Source organism: Natrix helvetica (assembly GCF_964273705.1).
Source record: "Natrix helvetica genome assembly, chromosome: 4".
NCBI lineage: Eukaryota > Metazoa > Chordata > Lepidosauria > Squamata > Natricidae > Natrix > Natrix helvetica.
In genome coordinates, this window is record NC_138550.1 from 151,041,369 (window position 1) to 151,066,820 (window position 25,452).

At 37.3% G+C, this 25,452-nt stretch overlaps 1 protein-coding gene across 1 annotated transcript in view; it reads right to left on the minus strand.

Annotated features, from left to right (window-relative positions):
* Nucleotides 1–25,452, minus strand: part of CSMD3 (CUB and Sushi multiple domains 3) — a gene marked incomplete at its 5' end in the record, with an annotated part of 706,489 nt that overhangs the window by 448,512 nt on the left and 232,525 nt on the right. The window contains one exon of the mRNA XM_081953230.1: nucleotides 13,928–14,122. Coding sequence (XP_081809356.1) covers nucleotides 13,928–14,122 — 195 coding nt within the window. The remainder of the gene's footprint in view (nucleotides 1–13,927; nucleotides 14,123–25,452) is intronic.

Consider the following 25,452-nt stretch of genomic DNA (forward strand, 5'->3'; position numbering starts at 1 on the left):
CCCCCGAGATATTGGAACACTGCTATCATGTCTCCCCTAGTCCTTCTTTCTCTTAAGCTAAACATACCCAGTTCCTGCAACCGTTCTTCATATGTTTTAGTCTCCAGTCCCCTAAAGTCCCTTCTAAACAGACAACATGTTCCTACCATGGAATGTGTATTGTAGGAGTACTTCACTTACAACCATTCATTTAATGATTATTTGAATCTATGACGGTGTTGGCAAAAGTGACTTACAACTGGTCCTTGTGCTTATGGCCACTGTAGCATCCCCATGGTCACATGATCAAAATTCAAGTGCTTGGCAACTGGCATGTACTTATGACAGTTACTGCATCTAAGGTCACATGATTGTCATTTGTGATCTTTCCAGGAGAGGGGGGCTTCCAAAAAGCAAAAAAGAATGGGAGAAGCCAGGTTTTCTTAACAGCTACCTGATTTGGCAGAAAAGGATGTAAAATTAGGCACGACTCACTTAATGACCACACCACTTAGCAACAGAAGGAACAATTGTGTTCCTATGCCAAAGACTATCTGTATTAAAGGTATAATAGGAAAGTTGCAGCCCTTCTCATATTGTTTGATTCCATTTTCCACCAGCCTCCAACTCATTAAGACCAATGGGGAAGATACCCTTGCACAGAATATTTCACTTTTGGCTTTTGCTGTCTTTGTTTCTTGCCTGTATTGGATTACCTTTTTGCCTCTGACTTTCTGGTCCAATTGCTGTTATTGAACTTAATTTTTTTCAAACCCCCCCCCCCTCAAATCACATTGAGTTTAGCCCTTTCTCTCACCCAATTGGGGGGAAAAACTATCTGTGTTTGCTCTCCACAATTTTATTTGTACCTTTACTTTGTTTAAAATTAATTCCAGATCAAGATAGTGGGAATAAAATGCAACCAAACCTAATTTCCTTTTTATTAAGTTGATTGGTTATGTGCCTTGAAGTCAGAGTTGACTCTTAACCACGACATACATAGATTTTTCCCATAACAACTTGTTCCTAACTTTACTTTTCAAGTCTTCCAGTGGTGCACTCATCACTAATGTAACTGAATCCATCCACCTTGTTTAGTTTCCTTGCTTAATGGAAATTTTATTCTCCTGACAACTCCCTGTGCTTCTTCCAAATCAGATTTCAATGATTCCTCTCTAGACAAATTTAGAGAGGGAAGCAAAAGACAAATATAATGATTCCACTTTCAGTTTCATTAGCAAAACCTTCAATCAATGGACCAACACTAGATGACTTTTACTCCAAAGCAAAAACTTTCCAAAAAGAAAGATTTGACAGGCATTATTTACTTTGACAATGCTGTTTATGTTCTGAGAAAGAGCGCATCAGAAGATGGAAAGTTAAATGGAACTAAGCTGACATATGGCAAACTAAGGACAAACACTTCTGATGGACCAGATTATTTTGAAAGTCAGCTCCAGATGGATGTGGGCCAAAATGGGAGGTGGCAGCTAACCTTCATGCTGGCTTCTTCTTGTGAAATTAAGAGAAATGCTTTGCTTCCCTTGGTGCTCAGCCAACTAATGTACATAATCCTGCTGTTATTTCTAATAGAAGGACAGAGAGATATAATTGAATGTAATTAGGGGAAATTATCAAATGGTTGGATTTTGCATTACAATGTCGGATTTTACTAAAATGGATCAGAAGAATCATGAGGTCAGAAATATCCAAGTACTAAAAAGCATTAAAATATTAAAAATGAACTCACTCTGATATACTATAGTTATGGCAACAGAAAGCCCAGAACAGAGCAATTTCAAAAATGAGAGGGAGAAAAAGGGTCTGACCCCACAGCTGCGATGATTTTGAACTCTCTCTTATCATCATCCAATTCTAATGACTGAAATAAGTTAAAATTCAAATTTGCAAATGTAATTTACACCCTTTTGACCTTGTTGAGCTCAAAGGAATCTATAATCAATTGGAATTTTTTTTAAAGAAAAATTGACATTAAACATTAAAAAACACCTGCTTATCAAATCTAATAGGGTTATTAAAGAAGATTCTATCACCAATAGATTAGGCAAGAAAGAGAGAAAAGTTTGTAAGACATACTGTATATGTCTAGGTTGTTGATAGAGGATAGAGAATGGACTGACAGACAGATGATAGATAATTTCATACAAGAATAAAATGTCAAATGAAAAAAAGCTTCAAAAGAGATGAATATTTAATGTTCAAGCAGAGGTCATAATTACCGCATCCCACATTCAGTGCCCTAGTTCTTAAATATTACTGGAAATAGAGTTAAAAATAATTGGGTAACATCTGTTGGCAATATCTAATATCTAGGTTAGATTTTTTTCACACATTGGAAATTCCCCTTATCATATTTACATATTTTTCAGGTTTTCTAGATATGCCTAAAAACCTTTTGAGAAATCTTGGGTATTCCAAGACAAGAGACTGCCAATGTCACCATTGGAGATAATCTATTCTTACATTGGCAGAAAGAAATGACTGGAAACAATCAGTGACTCCCTTCATAGCCACAAGCAAACTAAGTCCAACTCAACTTGAGTGTCATTGACTCTAACTCTAAGCAGGTGCTGGACATTAGTTGAGAAGATTCCTGTGCATAGGCTTTTAACAATAAAACAGTTATTTGAACCTGTACATGTGAAGATTGTGCCTGACAATTATATGCCTTTCTGGGATAAGAAAAGCAAGAAGGCGAATATAGGGTTGTTGTTGTTGTTTTTTGTGTGTGTGCTAGCTTGGTTGACTGATTTAAAACTCATTGTATTATAGTTTTAAAATGTCAGTCACATAAACAGCAAGTAAATATTCTTTGTGTGTGTGTGCACGTACATGCAGTTCCATGAAAAATAAATTAATCCCCAGATATTAAATAATACATTGCCAGGAAAGTATGCCTCATAAAGAAAATGTTTCTCATTGATGGAAACAAAGTAATTTGGGTAGGGATTTTTAAGACAACTTGTGAGTAAAAAGAAAATAATTTAAATGCAGATCTAGAATAGAATAGAATAGAATAGAATAACAGAGTTAGAAGGGACATTGGAGGTCTTCTAGTCCAACCCCCTGCTTAGGCAGGAAACCCTACACCACTTCAGACAAAGGGTTATCCAATCTCTTCTTAAAAACTTCCAGTGTTTTTTAAAATAATCTTTTGGATTGATAACATTTGGAGATAACCCAAAGTATAACAATATTGATATTTATCAAAAGTTGGAGTATGCTCCTTGTACTATATTAAATTTTTGATCAACACCTGAATCAAAGGTTGATGAAACTCAGTTAGATAACCTCTTGCATAACCTCTTACCCCCTTATAAATAACCACGCCAGACCACAAATCCTTTGATTTATTTGAAGCCTAAGAATTATATCCAAATCTAAGAGCTGATGAGAAGTATGATGAATTTCCAGTTGCTGTCATCTGTCTGAAACTAGGCAGGATAAGATGCATGGCCAGTGATTCCAACTTGCAGATCTAGAGGTCAGATCTAAGCCTCAAAGAAGTATCTCAGTGGATGAGAAGATTAACTATAGGATATCCTAGTAAGAATACAATTGTCCGTCATTTGCAAACTGGAATGCAACTATTTTAATGAGCTATGACAGATTTCTACCCAGCTTGAAAAGAAAGACTAAAAACTAAATGCAGTCATGAGATAAAGTGGTAGCACTAAGGAGACAGTACCTGACTAAAATATGCTGCTGCTGCTGATAACGATGATGATGATGATGATCATCATCATCATCATCATCATCATCATCATCATCATCATCATCATCATCATCATCATCATCATCATCTTAGCCATTGTCTATTTATCTCCTGCAGGATGAAGGCCTCTTCTACATATTTCCAACAAATACAATCCTGAGCCTTCTTTTGCCAATTGGTCCCACCATACCAGAACAGTGGCTCGTTTGACCCACCAGCCTACCCACATTCCTTACCACTTTTTGATACAAATGGGCCAATTGTGGTCACACACACACACACAGAGAGAGAGAGAGAGAGTGTGGTGCCTGCACAACCTCCACCAAGCAGCTGAGTGTCACTGGGTGGTGGCATGTGCATGCGCGAGTGCCAGACGAGGATGCCTGGTCCTGTCACAGTGTACCAGTTGTGACAGGGTCTGGAACCCACCACTGGATCCATTCTATGACTGCCTTGGCTGGGGGTGGGGGGAACATAGGCACTAACCTCACAATCAATACAAAAGCTACGAGTGGTGCAAAGAAGCCATGGAAAGCTGCATGCTTTTAGCATTACAAGACAAGATAGAAAAAGCTGCACACGGATTGGAGAACAAAAAAAAAACCCATAAGATATCATTAAGAGAGTAAAAGAATTGAAATGGAAATGGGCTGGTCACCCAACAAGAAGAACTTATGGCAGGTGGACCAAGAAGTCGTTATGCACTTCTCTCACGACAATTACTCCTGCTGTTGGGACTGTCAGAATACTGAAGTAGCTCTGCACTCAACAAAGAAAACATTTCACTGTAGTCATGCAACTTTCACAACATTCACAAATGATATGGCTGCTTTTATGCTTCAAGAGACGTTGGTCCTAACATGCTTTGCAGCAGGGACGTGCGGTCAGGGGAGGCAGGGGAGGCAGAGCCTCACCGCTCTCATCATGAAAAAAAAGGGAAAAGGCGCTGAGGAGCCTCGGGGAATGGGACTGCGTGAGCCGCGGTCCCCTTCATGTTGACTCAGGAAGGTGGGGATGGGACCATGTGTGCAGGACAGAGGGAGGTGCAGGAGGCTCCTCTAGCCTCAGCCTCCCTCCTGCACACATGGTCCCATTCCCCGCCTTCTGTCGGGTTCTGACGCCAGAGCTCATGTTCCAGGGCGAATGCGCATGCACGAGCGGCTCCCTTCCTCGCACTGAGCAACGGCAGGTTTACGGGAAGTTGCTTGTGAAAGCAGAAAGTGCGACGGACTTTTCGGACCATCGGCTACCGTTTCCCTGCCAGCTCACTCGCAAAAGGACCCTGGAAACCAAGTCATGGCTGGCAGCTGGTTAAGAATTCCCCGCCTTCCTGATGACATAACCAGCCTCACCAGCCTTAAACCTCACCGCACGTCACTGCTTTGCAGAGGATCTCTCTTAAGGTATAGAAAGAAACTTCATTTTAATAGACTAACTGAGGGAATGACAAGACATTATGAAAAGAATTTCACTGGATCAAACATCTCGGCACTGCAGGACTTTTTATCATTTGGACACTGACATCATCACACAAATGATGTAACTTAACTCATCTGGGTTTTTTTGCAAAACAATTATCAGTACACATATGATGGAAATTGCCACATATTTTTTTGATTAAAGTTTTTATTTATTTTTTTCATTTTCATAACATATAATCACATGTATACTATTACATAACCAACATCATAATGTATTATTAAATGTTTACATCAGTTCATCTTACCAACAAACTTATTGGCTCTTCTGCTCTCCATACACCATATTTGTACTTTATCCATCACTTTCTTCACTCTCTACCTTCTCTCCCTCCCTACCTCCTTTCTTCCCTCTGTTATCCTTCCTTCTCAACTTCCCCTTCCTCTCTCCTTCTCCTCCCTCCCCTTATCACTCCTCATTTCTCTCCTCCTCTTCCCCTCCTGCCCTCTCTCCTATCCCTCTCTTCTTCCCTTACCTTTCTTCTCTACTTCCCACTCTTCACTTCATTTACTTGATGTATTTCAGTTTCTGAGCAAGCTCCATTTTATGTTGATGGTATTTATAATTCTTTTCAAATATACATATTTAATGTTTCTCCGTTTTAGTAAACAAAATGGTATAACAGAAAAGTATAAACATATAGTCATTGTGCTTTTAAACCACCACCCCCAGCCTAATTTTGGTCGATAAATAAATTTGATTGGCTACATACAAAATACATTTCCCCACAGAGGTGGTATTCAGCAGGTTCTGACCAGTTCTGGAGAACTGGTAGCAGAAATTTTGAGTAGTTTGGAGAACTGGTAAATACCATCTCTGATTGGCCCTGCCTCCATCTATTCTCTGCCTCCCAAGTCCCACGTGATCGAGAGGGAATGAGGATTTTGCAGTAACCTTCCCCTGGAGTGGGGTGGGAATGGAAATTTTACAATATCCTTCCCCTGCCACGCCCACCAACCCATGCCACACATACAAAACCACGCCTACAAAACCAGTAGTAAAAAAAATGAATCCCACCACTTATTTTCCCCATATACAGTATGTATGTTCATATATGTATTGTATGGGTGAACAAGCTTAACGATTGTTAAGTACTGTAAAAATACATACTGATATGGGCAATGTTTTTTATTAAAAAGCTCAACTCTTTATTTATTTTAGAAACAAAGAATTTCTTGGCAAGCACTCAGTCCCAATTATAGTCATAACCTCATATTATTTCCCATATTCAAGGCAGCCAGACATATTTGGATGCTATTGGGAAAGAAATGAGAATTTGACTCTTATTCTCATGAGAGATTAGCTCTTTGGAATAATCCCTATTTAAAAATGTTGTCTCAATACTTTTTCAGGAAAAGTTAGGCTGAAAATGTTTTTAATACCCTAGACAAGTTTTGTTATTTTGTTAATGATATTTTTAAGAGTTTTAAGGGGTTACAGAGAGAGCATAAATTGCTTTAATGCAGTGAATGGCAATCAAGGCAATTAAAACAAGTTTTCTACTTGGAATTGACTGATTGGTGTCTTCCACAACTCCAATGATTTTAATTTGCTGAACAGAGATTTTTAGAAACTAAAATCAACTCATTTAACTATTCCAACCATCCTGAAGAGCTTTATAAAAATGAATATAAATTACATTTAAAAAGTTGGAACATAGAACTGGATTTCCCAAATTAGTGATCTTAAGTGTTTTTTTTTAAAATTAAAAATGTTTCTGCTGATCTTAAATAAGCTTATTTTTCAAACACCTGGAGTCATTAGCAGTTGTTTAGAAAGGATTGGTTATCTACCTTTCAATTTCAGAGAGTCAGTAACTTAACATTAACACTCAGGACACACACACACACACACACACACACACACACACCTGATAAGGAAGAGAGCCTGTGGCTTAGTGGCTATTACATTGGCCTAATATGCAATACAGCCCTGGTTCAACTCCCAGTAAGGGTATGGCTAGCTGATGAGACCTAAATAGGTTGAAATAAATCTATACTACTCTCCCTTCATTTATTTATCAGCACATATTTGGGCATACCAGGAGTTGTAACACAAATACACACACACACACACACACACACACACACATATATATACATACATACACATACATACATACATACATACATACATACATACATACATCTATACTAGTCTCCCTTCATTTATTTATCAGCACAAATACAACACACACACACACACACACACACACACACATATCTGATAAGGAAGAGAGCCTGTGGCTTAGTGGCAATTACATTGGCCTAATATGCAATACAGCCCTGGTTCAACTCCCAGTAAGGGTATGGCTAGCTGATGAGACCTAAATAGGTTGAAATAGATCTATGCTAGTCTCCCTTTATTTATTTATCAGCACATATTTGGGCATACCAGGAGTTGTAACACAAATACATATATATATACATAGATCTATACTAGTCTCCCTTTATTTATTTATCAGCACAAATACAACACACACACACATACACACACACACACGTGTGTGTGTGTGTGTGTGATCACATGACCACAGGACTTTGCAACTGTCATAAATATGAATCAGTTGTCAGCCATCCGAATGTAAATCCCATAACTAAAGAGATGCTGCAACAGTCTTAAGTGTGAAAAATGGCCATAAATCTTTTTTTTTCAGTGCCGTTGCAACTTTGAATGGTCACTAAACAAACTGTTGTAAGTCAAGGACTACCTGTGCTTTTATAAATACATATACAGGGAGCCCTCGACTTACAATGATCTGTTTAGTGACCGTTCAAAGTTACAACAACACTGTGAAAAGTAACTTAGAAGAGGTCCTAACACAACCGTTAAAGCATCCCCACAGTCATGTGATCAAAATTTGTGTGCTTGGCAACTGGATGTATTTATGATGGTTACCATATCCGGGGGTCATGTGATCACCATTTGTATTTTCCCAGTTGGCTTCTGACAATCAAAGTTAATGGGGAAGAACAGATTTGCTTAAAATTCATTTAACAACTGCAGTGATTCGCTTCACAACAAGGGCAAAAAGGATCACAAAATTGGATGCAACTCACTTAACAACTAAATTGCTTAAAAATGTAAATTGTTATAATAAGTTGAGGACTACCTGTGATTGAAGGTTGTGTTTTATTTAATTTTTTTCACCTTTTCTGCTATATATATATATATATATTTGTGTTACAACCCCTGGTATGCCTAAATATGGGAGGAAGGTCACACTCCCTCTTTCTGTCCTTCGGCTTCATCACAGAAGACCATGCAGGCAGAAAACCATATTTTTATTTTTAATGTTGCCTTTTATATTTGTGTTGTATTTGTACTGATAAATAAATAAAGGGAGACTAGTATAGATCTATTTCGAGCTAATTAGCTATTAGGTATTAGGTATGGCTAGCTGATGAGAGCTAATTAGCTCGAAATAGATCTATACTAGTCTCCCTTTATTTATTTATCAGTACAAATACAACACACACACACACACACACACACACACACACACACACACACACACACACACACACACACACACACATATATATATATATATATATATATATATATATATATATATATATATATATATTGTCTGACATATCAAAGCAATAAAATGAAATAAAAATAGTTCCTTTCAATATGCAACAGTTAAACCACAACTCTAAAAGAGGCAACAAGTGTTATAAGCTGGTTGTGACTTTTACCTATAAATAGAACAACCTTTCAAAAATATAACAGATATTATCCCTGATTATCAAACCTCCTAATTAATATAACCTTTACAGAGTGACTATATTATATTTAACCATGACCTTATTTATTAGCCTTTGGTGAATCATTCTCACCAATCCACAATACGTGGCAGTCTATAATTCCTACCCTGTCTGAAAAGTAGAAGGTGATGGGATGAGACTATTGTCAGGTTTCATCATTTAAAATGCCCCAATCAAAATTAATATGTCGGCAGAGGGGGGAATTAATTTAAAAACTGGTCATGGGCTATGCACACAGTAATTGACACTTCATAATACAATAAATCAAAATTGCCCTATCTCCATTTAAACTTTGCCTGTCTGGTACAGGTAGTACCTATTTAGTAACCACAATTGAGAACAGCTACTCAGTTGTTATGCAACACAATTGCTAAGCAAATCCCGATTGTGCTGATGTTCTCATTTCCTATTTTCTCTCCTGCAAAGGTCATAAATGCAGGGACTGGTTATAAATTTACTCACAACTGCAAATGTTTGTTAAATGAGGTAGCAGTTAAACAAGGACTACCTTTATCTGCATTTCTCATGAGTTCAGACTGGAAGAATTTAAATGGACATTGATGCTAGATATCTATATCAGTTTGCTATCTATATTGACTATAAATGATGTATCACCTATTAATGGTGACTAAACATATGGCTTTGGATATAGACAATAATAATATAAAGTAGTGATTTATTTGTCATTATGTTCATTATTATCTCCCACCCTGCCCAGGACAACAGTACTGAAACACAGATTTACTAGTGGTTTGATAACTAGATAAATTGATTACATTCTCTTTTATTATTTGTTCCAAGTTTTCACCACTGATTTTTCTACTTATCTGAAGAAAAAATATTCAACTGAAATTTAAGTCATTCTTAGTCATGCTACCCAAGAATTGAGTAAAAGTAGTCCTCGACTTACCACAGTTCATTTAGTGACTGCTCAAAGTTACTCAAAGTTACACAATGGGCTCCATTGTGGTTATAAGTCGAGGAGTACCTGTATCCGAAAGTGAGTTATAATTTTAAAAATCCGCGGGAAGTAACTCAACTTAAACTCAAGAAAGCACTGCTCACCTGCTTCACTTGTGAGCTTAGCCCAACCTGGTCAATTTTGTCAGAGAGAAATGGAAAGAATAACACAAGTCACTGACGGCATCATCTCTTGACATACCTTATCTATGTCTTTGAGACCTAAAAGCTAAAAACAATAGCCAGGAACCTGTCAAGCTGTTGCCAAGGTCATCTCCCTATGACCTGTCCCAACAGTGATACCCAGAAATAATTGAATCCAATTGACCTTGCCTGTAAAGGATGATACCAATTGTTCACAGCAAGCTTACAATTGTTCCAGCTATGTTCCCACAACATTGCATATGGAACAGATGTCACACAGTATGGAAAAATATCATTGGTTCATTCTGCACAAACAACTGCATTTACTGCTGTGTAGTGGGGCTACAAATGGATTGGACAAAGGGCCCATTCTGTGTTCAATCTGATTCATTGCAAAAGTTCTCCAATCACACTCCAAACCACTACTTATCTTCTGTTGCTCTCAGTGTTCTCATAAACAGTTTGAGCTCTACTACGTGGAAGAAGGCACTTAAGAATAATAGTATCACGTAACTATGTTATTATTATTTTTGTCCCACTCATTGGCCAGATATTCTACATGATTGCTGACAGTCACAGCAAACTTATTTTTAAAAAATCATCCAGGTCTGTCAAGTATCTACAATAGACTGTTTGTCCAGGAAGGCTTTATGGCAACAAATGTTTTTTTTTTTTTTTTTTATCTCTGAATCTTGGTTGCTTAAAAGAGTCACAGAATGATCAAAATGCAGCAGACATTTCAATGTTGGAAAGTACAAGGCAATTCAGAATCCCATTCCTCAATAAACAGTATGATAGCAAAATTGAATGGAAAGTTTCTGCTTGGTCTCTGCAGCAAAGGGGAGAAAAAAACTGGAAGGTTTCCCAATAATGCTGCTTTTTTTTTTGTTAATGCCAGAAGACGGTGTAAATCAGGGATGAAATTTAGCAGGTAATGACAGGTTTGGGAGAACCGGTAACAGAAATTTTGAGTAGTTTGGAGAACTGACAAATACCACCTCTGGCTGGCCCCAGAGTGGGATGGCAATGGGGATTTTGCAGTATCCATCCCCTGCCATGCCTGCAGAACTGATAGTAAAAATTGTGAATTTCACCACTGGTGTAAATGTAGTTCAGGAACATCCCCCATCCTCACTCCTGCAATTTGTTCTACACTTCTGGAATGGAACTCATAGTTTCAGAGGTGGTATTCAGCATGTTCTGACCAGTTCTGGAAAACCAGTAGCAGAAATTTTGAGTAGTTTGGAGAACCGGTAAATATCACCTCTGATTGGCCCTGCCCCCATCTATTCTCTGCCTCCTGAGTCCCAGCTGATCGGGAAGAAATGGGGATTTTGCAGTAACCTTCCCCTGGAGTGGGGTGGGAATGGAGATTTTGCAGTATCCTTCCCCTTCCATGCCCACCAAGCCGTACCGTGCCTACCAAGCCACGCCCACAAAACATAGCTTCCATGTTAATCACAACAAATGACAAATTAATCCAGCATAAGTTTCAGTAGGAAAGCAGAATACATCAAGCTGGACTAGACAAGAACATCTCATAGACTTAAACTAAGGTTTTATGTTTACAGCATTATATCAAGATTTAAATGAATTGGTTGGATTGTGCCTACCTTTTCACAAAGTGCAATCTCAGGAAAAATATTGGGAAAAGAAAAAAAAGCTAACTTCTGAGGTTTTGTGCATCTATGATTCAAGGTTTTGTTTTCTTTACAGATCTTAATCGGAAGAGGAATTTGGTATCTATGGTAGACATGTGTGTATTCGGGTAGCGTGATTGCACTGCAGAAGCTGTTAGGCCCTCAAATCCAGCCCTTAAAGTTCAATTTCACAGAAAATTTTATTTCTGATGATAATTGAATTTAAGACAATTAAATCAGAAGTGGTATTCAGCGGGTTCTGACCAATTCTGGAGAACCGTTAGTGGAAGTTTTGAATAGTTCAGAGAACTGGTAAATACCTCCTCTGACTGGCCCCCTGCCCTCATCTATTCTCTGCCTCCTGAGTCCCAGCTGATCGGGAGCAAGTGGGGATTTTGCAGGAACCTTTCCCTGGAGTGGGGTGGGAATGGAGATTTTACAGTATTCTTCCCCTGCCATGCCCATCAAGCCACGCCCACAGAACCAGCAGTAAAAAAAATTGAATCCCACCATTGAATTCCACCATTGGATGCTTTTCTTTTATTGCACATGAATGTAAGCAGGAAATATTAATACAGTACATTTTACATGTGACCAGGCAATGAGAATAATTTTTAGACTCTAGCTTCCTTTCATTGGATTCCCATCAGTGTAAACTCTTACTGTCCCTTCTGTCTCCCCCTTTGTTCAAGAAAATCAATTCCCCAGTAAAGAATAATACCAAATACTGAAGAAGAAAAAACCTCTTGGTATTGTACTTCAAACAAAACTCTGCAGTACTTTGAACTAAACTTTGTTTCATACATAGGTCTGTAGCAGCTTTCACTGCTTCACTTGGATACTCTGAAGAGGCACTGTTTTCCCACAGGTTGCCATGTAAAGGAAACTTGGAATTGCACAATAAAATGTGGCTGCAAGAAGACACTTCAAGGGCAACCACTATTTCACCAGTATTTAAAATAACATAAATATATTGCTTGTAGCCAAAGCTTTTTCTATGCATTATTTAAGATATATTATGTGTTCAGGACTCTTTTCCTGGGAAAACCAATGCAGGACATAGTTTCAAAAGCAACAAATAGAACTATAAAACCTAACAGGAAGAGTTACATAATCTCTTACATGCAGTGGTTATGTAACTCAGAATTTGCTAATCAATATTCTTCATCTTTCTTCCTCTATGAGGAGTTCATATTAGGATGTTTTTTTAAAGTATTATACCTCCCAATGGTATGTCTTTTTCTTTCCCCAAATATCATCTCTTTTTTTGCAATTTAGTTTCCAGTTTATCTTTTGCATAATTAATGCACTAGCATATCTATGCGAGATCTAATGATATAGCAATGATTAACCATACAATATAATGTGTGTCTACTTAATAATAATAATTCCTTCCCGTATAGTGTGGCTTACTCTCAGCAAAAATCATCCAACTAAATGCCAAAGGGGAAAAAGTTTCCTTTTTTAATTTGTACCTTCTAGAAATCATGATAGCCCTAGAAGAATTTTAATTCTGAGCTATTGCTCAGAATTATTACGAGATTGTTGCATTTGTAGATGAATCTCCCCAAACAACTTAAATCTTGAAAGAGAAGAATTATCCAGAAAAATATATTTCAGACAACTTGAATCTAAATCTTTTAGATAGGCTTAATATTAGAGCTCCCTTTGGGAGATATATTTAGAAGAGTATTCCCTTCCAGAATGGAAAGAGCTGTCACTTCCTTCAAGATTATGATTTTAGAAATAACATATTTACCTTAATTCAGCTCTATGTTATTTGTCATCCAGGTTATAAATCAAACATGCATTACAGTCATATCAGCAGCTGCATCTTTAATAAATACCCAGTACCGTAAAGCCCACCTTCCTACCGTGTTTCCCTGAAAATAAAACAGGGTCTTATTTTCTTTTGACCCCTGAAATAAGTAGTTGGCCTTATTTTCTGGGAGGTCTTATTATTTTTGAGGCGCAGGAGGCATTGAGTGTGGTCACCTCATGGTTGCTGGCTGGGTTGCAATATTTTTGGTAGGGTTTGTTTTCAGGGGAGGGTTTATTTTAGTGCAAGCACGCAAATGCCCAGACGGGTCTTATTTTTGAGGAAACAGGGTAGTTCTAATAAAAAGTTTCACAAATTAAAATTTAAAACATGTAATATCAGTATTTTTATAGTCAATTTTGGTTTTATATTAGTTTTCATTGGATGTTCAACTTACCTCTACAGATAGGAACTGGAAAGTCCCAGGATGCTGTATTTACTGAACTGGCTAAACAGGTAAGTTGGGGATGACCATCCAGTATGTAGCCTGTCACACAGTTATATCGGATTTTGTCGCCAACATCAAAACGTGTTCCAGATAAAATGCCTTTGGATGGAGTTCCAGGATTTCCACAAGAACTGCTCTGTAATTCTATGAAACAAAAAGAAAGAAAGAAAGAAAGGAAAGAATTACAAGAGCTCATAGTTCACAAATTAGACTGCTGTTTAAAGTGCTCGTATGTACCACCAATTATCTCTTTTTCAAGATATTACATACTATTCCTTTCTGCTGTGTTTCCATTAGCTTGCATTCCTTATGGTGCTGCAGTTTGTGTTTCCTTAAAGAACCAAATTTATTTATATTTAGTTATAAAAAAACAATTTATTTTTTTATAATTATGTATTTCATTATCAGTAATTTTCTAAAATTATAAACTGATTTTTTTCCTTGTTTACAGTGTATATTGTATTCAGTATATTTTATTCAGTATTCAGCTTTAACAGATGTACACTTTTTTTTTTAAAAAAAGTACATATTCTTACATGAAATTGTGACTGGAAAAAGAATTTCAGACACACTATTGAATTTGCCCTCTAGAAATACAACAGTCATTGGAATACTCTTGAGAATTGTGTAGAACATTACATAGAGTACTAGCCCAATCTCTAGCTCAAGCAGGAGACCCTATATTCCTTCTGTTATGTATTGAATGGATATAGTTGTGTTAACTCTGCTAAAGTGAAACTAACCTTTAGATGACCCTAACTGCTAACTGTGCTAAAGTGAAACTAACTTTTAGATGACCCCAACTGTTTTGGAGGGAAATATAGAACATTTATATTTGGGCGCTCTTTTTCTATTTCCATGATTGGTTAAGGCCCTGTGGGCCTAGGGCAATGAAGGCTAACCTTTTCTCCTCGCATGCCCAAATTGCACACATGTGCATGTGCATGACAGCATATGTGTGCCCATATCCATAAAGCAATGTGCCCTGCCCTCCTTTGCATGTGCACATGACCCCCCAGGATCCTCAACTCCCTGCACATGCATGTGCCCCTCATGCTCCCCCTTGTGCATGTGCATGACCCCACACCCTATTTGGGGTTTAGCAGGCCTCCATGGAGCCTCCTGAAACAAAAAATGGGGTGCAGAGGGGCACACTGCAGCCCCCTTGCTTCCCCCACCCCATATGCATGGATGTGCAACGCCCTGCATATGCGGCAAAGACCAGAAAATGAGCAGGCAGATGGGAGGCATGCACACATGCATGTTGGAGCTGAGCTGGGCAATGGCTTACGTGCCCACAGAGAGGGCTCCATGTGTCACCTGTGGCACGTGTGTCATAGGTTCGCCATCAGGGCCTAGAATATAAATCACAGGCATTTGCCTGCAGTTCCTCAGTTCCATTTTTGAGTCAATAAAAGCTGATGCAGCTATGTTGGTCTGGTTCCTGCCTACGGAAGGAAGCCCACTACACAATACTTCCTCTTACAGCTCTCTCATTTTTCTCCAGTAAAAATAAATCATTTGTGCAAAGCCTGATATTTAGCTCATGGTCTTATTGATTTAAAGTTCTTCTCATAAACTCTCCTTTTAATTCATTAATCTTTTAAGTTAACATCTCTGTTTTAAAACTTGGAAGAGTAGAAAATGATTCCAGAGGCGATATCAGATTTGTATGTTCAACAACAAGAGCAATATATTACATAGTATTTGAATATTTAAGCTTATTACCCAGTCTTGCCATTGTGAATGATGCTTTTTTCCCCCTCTTAATGAAAAGCAGTTTAAAAATCATCACGAATACCAGGAATAGTCAATTCTATAGTATATAGTTATAATAAGGCTGTTCCAAAAATGTGAAGGGTGGATTAACATATGAATAAGACAAGCTACCATATTAAAATTTACACTTCTTTTTAAAAATGGAGTGCATGCTATTTAGTCAAAGATCAAGTCAGCTAAGGCCAGCCAAAATGTTAGCGATATTAACTTTGATGGGAAATGGTGTAGAGTACAGAAATAAATGCACAATGATTAACACAATTCCTAAATCCTAAAAAAAAGAGAAAGTCATACCTAGGTATATTTTTCCTTTAAGATCTAAAACTTAAATTCATTTAAAAGAAAAAACTTTACATGAATGTATTTATTACTACTCAAGAGTCTTTTTTGTGAAGAAAATATGTTTTATGCAGATTTCTGAGTACAGTTCAAAACAGATTTTTCCCATGTTTTATTAATTTACACGTCCATTGATAACATGACAAAGGAGAACATGGAGCTGAATTAGATAAGTGTTAAACTGACCCAACTATACAAAAAATTATCTTGCTTAAGCAACTGTGTTTGTTCTTAAAATATGAATTCCCACAACTAATTACCATGAAGAACATTAACCAGATTTATACTTTCAACCAATTATTTTTCACCTGAGATGCAATTCTAGGCCACAGGCACAAATAATTAGACCCAATCCATTAATTAAAGCTATTTGCCAAGAGACTTTGAACGTACTATAAATTGTAATTGCATCTAGCAATTGTAGTAGTTTATCCCACCCAAACTCATCAATCCATCCTTTTACTTCATTAGACACTATGAGCAGTTAAAGCATGACTAACCTTTGAAAGAATAATTTTTGTTCCTTCCAGTAAATAAATATTTACCTTTTAATAAATGCTGCAGAAAAGCTTTCCTTTAGGAAAATCTGCAGGGCAGTCCAAATTGTGTATAATGCAAATAAACTCCTAAGTGTTTTCATTTAAGCTGCTGAATTATTATTATATGCCCAACACTATGAAATCACAGTTGCCTGTTGTAGCTGGTGGGGGCCTTTATGCATATCAAGTTCTTTCCAAAAAATGAAGCTATCGCAATGTATTGGCATAGTATATGTACAGAATATCCAAGCAATATGGCCTTTTGCAATTGACAGATGGAAATTTTGTCAATGCACAGATTCTCTAAGTATCATCCAACATTTTAATGTCATCCAGAAATATTATTTTCCTTTTCAATAGTAAGGATTTTGTTGTTATCATCAAATAACCTAATAAAATAATAGAGTTGGAAGGGATGCTGGAGTTCTAGTCCAGTGGGTGTCAACCTTCCCAATGCCGTGACCCTTTAATACAGTTCCTCATGTTGTGGTGACCCCCAACCATAAAATTGGTGTCTTGGTTTCTAAGACCATTGAAAATATGTGTTTTCCAATGGTCTTAGGCGACCCCTGTGAAAGGATCATTTGACTCCCAAAGGGGTCTCCACCCACAGGCTGAGAACCACTGTTCTAGTCCAACCCCATCTCAATTCAGCTATACAATCTCTTCTTAAAAACCTGCAGTGAGGGAGCACCCATAGCTTCTAAAGGCAAGCTGTTCCACTAGTTAATGGTTCTCATTGTTAGAAAGTTTCTCCTTAGTTCAAGGTTGCTTCTCTCTGTTGTAGGTTTCAGAAATCAATCACGGCAGTTTGTGTCCAAAATCACGGCAGTTTGTGTCCAAAATATCTGTCTGCCTTCGCAGAGTTTATTTGGCTTTTATATAGTTTTTACAAGCAAAGCACAGAGCAACAACATATTGTTTTGGTTTACTCCCCCATTTCTTCCCTAGTGAATCCAGAATGCTATTCAGCCCAAGGTTGACTCCTGCCTTTACTCGGTGAGATAGTGGGCTAAAAGATAACCGGCTGTGCGTAACCTTTCCTTTATTCCCACATCTGGTTCTGCTAATTAGGTGAGCTTGTAGGTATCCAAGATAACCAGCTACTGAGATCATGGTAGCTTCCTATGCATGTCTTTACGTAGCCTTACCTCCCATTCCTTCACTCTGTGAATAGCTTTCATACATTATTTCTTCTCTTACCTTCTGGTGCTTTGAAAAAAAAGTTTTGTCCCTCATCTTTGTGGCTGCCCCTCAAATATTAGAACACTGCTACCATGTCACCCCCAATCCTTCTTTTCATTAAACTAGACATACTCATTTCCAGCAACTATTTTTCCTGTGTTTTAACCTCCAGCCCCCTAATCATTTTTGTTGCTCTTTTCCGCACTCTTTCCAGAGTCTCAACATCTGTTTTATATTGTGATGACCAAATATAATGTATACCTCATTTTAAAACGCATGTGCTGGAGGAAGTCTACAAACAAGGGTTATGTTCTTTTTCAGGAATCATAAATATTTATGGCTGTTAATATTTTATCAGTATGTTCTTTTTTTTAAAAAAAAAAAGTGACAGTCAGTTATATTCATTTCACCAGAAATAAATAATCTTTTAAACATTATTTTACTAAGATCTTTAACTTTGATGTGCTGGGAAACTTTAAAACAGGAAGATATTTCATTTTCCTCTTTCACACTTTAAAAAAAGAAGCATGAAATCTAAAGTTTTCCCTAGGAATTTATTGGAATTTTGGAACATAGATTAAAAGTTCTATCACGAACTGAAGGGGTTTTTTCAGGTTAAGAGCCATTCTCACAATAATGTTCGAAGCAGTTTTCCTAGAGACTGCAATATTTATTTAAGAAATACCATATAAAAATAAGGGGATGCAGTGACTCAGTGGCTAAGACGCTGAACTTGTCAATAAGAAAGGTCGGCAGTTCGTCAGTTAAGCGGTTCGAATCCCTAGCACCGCATAACGGAGTAAGCGCCCATTACTTGTCCCAGCTTCTGCAAAACTAGCAGTTCGAAAGCATGTAAAATTGCAAGTAGAAAAATAGGAACCACCTTTGTTGGGAAGGTAACAGCATTTGGTGTTTAGTCATGCCGCCCAAATGACCATCAAGACATCTTCAGACAGTGCTGGCTCTTTGGCTTTGAAACAGAGATGAGCACTGCCCCCTTGAGTTGGGAACAACTAGCACATATGTCCGAGGGGAACCTTTAACTTTACTTTTTTACCTATATAAAAATAAATTTCATTTACAGTACCATGTGCTTATTTTTGAGTGAGGTCAGTTCAATGAGTTTCCTGGTTTTCTCCAGATGTGGCTGAGGCTTTGTGTCTTTCAAACTACTTTTTATAAGAGGTTGATTTGAAAATTGATCACTTAAATCTGAAGACTGATTCTCTTTAATTCTCTTAAAATGAGAAGATTCCCCATAATTATGTTTTAATCTGGATTAGAACAGGATCCCCTTATCATTTCAAATAAAGTCAAGAATGGCAAGACAAGGCAAGACAAGAAACAATGGATGGAAACTAATCAACAAGAGAAGCAACCTAGAACTAAGGAGAAACTTCCTAACAGTGAGAACAATTAGCCAGTGGAACACCTTGCCTTCAGAAGTTGTGGGTACTCCATCACGGGAGGCTTTTAAGAAGAGACTGGACAGCCAATTGTCTGGAATGGTATTGGGTCTCCTGCTTGAGTAAGAGGTTGGGCAGAAAGACCTCCAAGGTCCCTTCTATCTCCGTTATTTTGTTATTTATGTTGAAATCATACTTCTGAAATCAACTATGAAGTAATAAAACTCTAAGGGCAAATTGCTCATAAAATATTTCCAGCAAGCTTTTTTCATTTCATATTCCATTCTTGTTCTGCATGGAAAAACCTTTCTAATGTTAATAGGAGTTTTGTGCACTAAAACTTAGAGAAAAATATGCTCTGGAGAGTTCTCCTTAGCAGAAATGGGAAATGTTTTGAGACTATTTAATTAACAAAATTCCACTATTTGTAAGTATTAATTAAAACCATTCAAATTAAACTTCTCACAATTCATAATATTTTGATAGAAACAGCCTATGAAGAGGAATATTTTTTTTTTTACTTTGGGACATTTTTGATTAAAAATCTGACCCAAGTAAATATTTTATTGTTACGAATGGAAAACGTATATGTGGACAGCAACTTTCTCTTCTTTATATGAAAAAAAAAATAGTATCAGAAATAAAACAGTACTGAATCTTACAATAGTTCAAAAATAGTCCTGTAAACATGGAAGACAACAAAGCAATGGTGGGATTCAATTTTTTTTTTACTACTGGTTCTGTGGGCGTGGCAGGAGAAAGATACTGTAAAGTCCCCAATCCTTCCCCACTCCACGGTAAGGTTACTGCAAAATCCCCATTCTCTCCTGATCAGCTGGGACTCGGGAGGCAGAGAATAGATGGGAGCGGGGCCAGTCAGAGGTGGTATTTACCAGTTATCCGAAATACTCAAAATTTCTGCTACCATTTCTCCAGAACTTCCACCCTCTGAATACCACCTCTGCTGAATACCACCTCTGCTGAATACCACCTCTGCAACAAAGTATGCATAATTTGGAACAACAGTAGTCTCTACTTCCTGATTATAAGACATCTATTGCCACTGTGAGGGTGGAAAAATCTGTCTAAAAATGTACCTTTGAGCAATCAAGCAGATGCTATGCTGATGCTTTTATATACAAGCTAAAATCAGATACTGTAGAAATATACTTACTAAAATCAGGATACATTGATAGGGGGTTAAATTATGAACAATATTGATCAGAACAATTTTTATATACTTTCCATTAATAATAATCAGATGGGGGGAAAAAGAACTAAACAGAGAATTATTTACTGATTGCTGGTATTCCATAGTACATATAGTTTAAGCATGTATGGTTGGCTATAATATTTTCCCCTCTATAATGTGTCTCCTACATCCCCCTTCTGATCTCTAAAGAAATAACCAAGATGTCATTTCAGACAAATACCCTAGGGAATTAGGTGTATGGCTGTTCGTGGATGCTTGTGAGTAAGAAAAAAAAAAGGAAGATTTCTTTTAAGTAGGTTTACTACATTAAAATAATTCCACAGCTTCACATTGCTGACACTTTTATTTTAGAGAACAGGATTATAATGGTTATATTGTCCTTCTGTGTTTGCAAAATATGTAGCGACTTTATTTATAGAATGAAAATAATGCCTTATGCTCCCTGCTGAAATGCCAGCTTCAGCATTAAAGAAGTTTGAACATCACCCACGCTAACTGTTCAGGTTTTTCCTAAAGAACTGGAATTCTTTATAGTAGATTTCCATTGTATAGCATTACAGAGGTTTTTACATTTACATTTACATTACCTTGAGAATGAATTATTTATCTATAAAATTGTTCATACTACTATACAAATGTATAAAATAGTTCCCACAAAGTTAATAATCCAGAATTTATATCATATAGCATAATTCAAATCAGCATTTATTTGCCCTATTTTTGTTTTAATGGCCCTGTAATCGCTTGCATTGGGGTGGAGTCAGGGTGGCAGAATGGAAGGAGGTGAGCGTTTACTGGCTGGATGCCCTTTCCGATGCCTATGCACAATTCACAGCAGATATTTTCTCTTTGTGCCCAGAGAGAGAAATATCTGCCGCTAAGTAGGATCCTGATTGTGACCTCCTGATTGTGAGGCGAGAGCTCTATCTCTGTCAACTCTGAAGCGAACCTATTGACACCATCTTTTCCTGCCACAAACTTTGAATGGGGGAAGGGAGGGGGGGGAAATAGATAGACTGACTACCAGTCAAAACAAAAAAGTTTTCTTGTGGGAACCAAGGTCAACCCAACGGGTGACAAGAGAAGGAGGAGAGGACTGAGAGGAGTCCCAGCTACTTTCATTGGACAATGTGACCGGTGATATCTGGGGATGGAAATATTTGCTCTTTTAATTAGGGAGAAAACCATGGGAACTTTTAGAGTTGGTGTTCACTAGCTGTGCTGATATGATGCATCCAATAAACATGTTCTTTGGGTAATGTACCTGCCTCTGAGTTTTGTTTTTAGAGGATGCATTATTCAGAACCCTGACAGGCCACCACACCGCTCAGCATTGATTTGCCCTATAAATCTCTGTTTATTTTTCCTTCTCTTTTTTGTTTCTATATACTTACATAGATGCTACTAAATCCCAACTCATTTTAAGGACCAAAGTATCCAGTAACCTTACTAGCTTTTCTCCACTTTTTAGAAGGAATCATTATTTAAATAATGAATGAAACAATATCCTTTATAGATCTTCATCCATTATTGCCATTTACTTTAAGCTATTAAAATTATATTTGCTTTTTAATTGAACTTAACTACTGACAATGCTTCTGTTTTAATTATAAAGTCCCTATGTCTCCCTTGTGCATGGTGAAACTTAAGTAACTAGACGCTGCTCATTTTGTACTTAACTATTCATAGATCACTATCCTAAATGAGAAAGACCAGGCATAATCAATAAGAAAGTTAGCTAGAAGGGAGGAGAGAAATGGATACATAGACAAACAATTATCTACTGGCAGTACCATCCTAAAGGTATGTACTCAGAAATAATAACTTAGGGGTTTATTTATTAGTAAAAATCTGGAGAATTGTAATCTGTTAAACTATAGGTGATAACGTCTTCCTCAGATAGGAAGACAACATTGAAAGAATAAGCACATTATTCTGCACCACATTTTATCAATAACCCATTAAAGCAAGTAAAATGTTTGAAGGAAGTTCTTTTCATGTTAATGTAAACTGCCTTGCATTCTTTAGCCATTCCATGCACCTGATGGAATGAACTCATAGAAGTCTATGGCTTTCACTAAATTTGCTAGTTGTTAGCAAAAGTGCCATGAGAATCCTGATATTTAGCTACATACAATAACAGCTCTCCTCTTACAATCTTTTGTAAGCTAATAGCAAAACATTACATTATATTTTTATCTGATTGTTGTGCATGGCCCAGAGTCACTTTTGTTGAGATGGGCAACTGTATAAATTATATATACATAGACACACAATTATATACACCTCTGATGTGATTGAACCTGTCATATATGTTTTCAAAATTTGCCAAAAATTGAGTTTTGGGCAAATCAATGAGTACAAAGTAAGACAAAAGCAAGACAAAGTTAGCAACCATCAGAAGTGAACATTTCATGAACATTTATTACTAATTATCAGCACATCATTCAGAGCTTAAACTGTGCAATAAATTATAGTTCACTTATGGATTAAATTGGTCAAGGACCAAGCTTAGATGACAAATCTTGTTTACCAACAAAGAAGATGGCCCAAAATTTTAAAATGAGAAACAAGGGATACAATAATAATAGTAATAATAATAAATATAAAAAGACAATTGGGATTCTATGTGAACCTAAATTTGCCAACTCCAATTAAAACTAATCTTGTAATTTCTTTTTTTTCTTGCCCAATAAATACATGTAATAATTTGCATAATAATAATAATAATAATAATAATAATAATAATAATAATAATAATAATAATAATAATAATATTTATTGGACTTCTAGACCGCCCCATCTCCCCAAAGGGACTCAGGGCGGTGTACAGGTACAAATTAAAGTCATACAATCAAAATACATATAACTAAATTCAAGTTAAATACACCCCTGTACAAATTTATAAAAATAAAACTAACCTTAAAACCCAATCACAAAATTACAAATACAAACTGAGGTGGGAAAGCTAGAGTTAGGCCAGGCCGGCTAGATGAAACAAGTGGGTTTTGAGTTTCTGGCGGAAGGAGTGGAGGTCCGTGGTCATTCTAATGTCAGGGGGAAGGTCATTGCAGAGGCTCGGGCCCGCCACAGAGAAGGCCCTTCCTCTGGGTGCCGCCCGCCGGCACAGTCTAGTGGATGGCACCCGGAGAAGTCCCTCTCTGTGTGTCTACATAGGGTCAGAGCCTTCTTTGACAAAAGCCACAATCCACAAAAATGGACAGAGCCATGTAAGACATAGATATGGCTGAATCAATAACTTTGAGTTAAAATATAAGGTAAAGGTAAAGGTCCCCTCGCACATATGTGCTAGTCATTCCCAACTCTAGGGGGCGGTGCTCATCTCCGTTTCAAAGCCAAAGAGCCAGTGATATCCGAAAACGTCTCCATGGTCATGTGGCCGGCATGACTAAATGCCGAAAGCGCACAGAATGCTGTTACCTTCCCACCAAAGTGATCCCTATTTTTCTACTTGCATTTTTACATGCTTTCGAACTGCTAGGTTGGCAGAAGCTGGGACAAGTAATGGGAGGTTACTTCATTACGCGGTGTTAAGGATTTGAACCATTGAACTGCCGACCTTTCTGATTGCAAGCTCAGTGTCTTAGCCACTGAGCACTGGAACCCTAGAGTTAAAATATAGTGCAAGGTAAAATATCCTATTTGTTAGGGCTGTTCAAATGAATTCCTCTGATGAACTTTCAACTATCCAACCTTCACCTGACTCATTGCCTCACTCAGTTTTGGACAGCATCTCAGCATCTCCTCTATATTTCTTGTGACAAGAGAAAGCTGACAGAAACCTTTCCAGCACTGGCTAAAGGTTGTTTATACTACATGGCTCTGGATTGTGTGAATTTTTCAGTGGACAGCTTTGACCCACATTGTGGTTAATCTCAAAATGGTCAGTCTAGAAGCAGTTCAGCCAGTGCTAGGAGAGAGATGTTAGAGAAACCTTCCCTGCAATATAAAAGCTCAAATTGCCCTATTGTGACCCGTTCACAATTCTGAAGCCTCCTGTATTTCCTGAAATTCTCCATCAAACAAATTAAATATTTCTTTCCATGGGATTCGGAATTGATTCAGAGATCAATTATGATCACTGATTCAGAGGTTTTTGTGTATGAAAAAGGTACCGCCAATATCTCTTTCATACACAAAAACATCGGATCAGACACACACAGGTTCCTTGGTTTTCTTCCAGGAAAAAAAAAAGAGCCAACATGAAAAAGGTGAGATAAAAGACAAGAAATAGAAAAGACAAAAAAATTTCCCCCATGTTAGGCATTCTAAAAACCTCTTCAGTTCCTAACAATAAATTTAAATTGACTCTCCAATTCTCAGGTAATGATTTAGAGAGAAGGAAAGGAACTTTCCTATTGTGTAAATGTGAAGTATCAAAGAACAAGCCATGGTTCAGTAGCAAACTGTTATTCTGCTTTATATACCAAATGTCCATCCATCTCCCTTATTTCCAGTTATATAGAAGGGAATTGACTGAGGATGTTTTAGATTCTTTCCAAACTTCATTGCATAAGCAATACTAACCATTTATGACTCCAGGCCAGTGTTTCTTAAAAAAAAAATTCTAACAAGTGAAAAATGTTGGTTTGGGAATATTTTCATTTTATTTTAACCCTTTTCTTTTAGCAATATCAATAGCACTAAATGTCAGGGTTCCAAATAGCATCCAAAATTAAATCAGAGTTCAAGGCAAAGTTCCAATTTTTTAAGAGATCCATGTTGGCACATCTGGGAAAACCCGAATCTGAAAGCTTCCTGGTTTTCCCCACCCAGTTAAAAGTTCTTAACTTTGCCCCCAAACCCACAAGTCTATCACATGGTCCAATCATCCACTGCCATGCTGGCAGTTTCACCCATCCACTTCCGGTCAGGTGCAGAGGTGTAGAGACAAAGGATGACTTTGGATTCTAGAAAGGAATTTTAATACAATACAATACAATACAATAGTAGAGTTGGAAGGGACCTTGGAGGTCTTCTAGTCCAACCCAC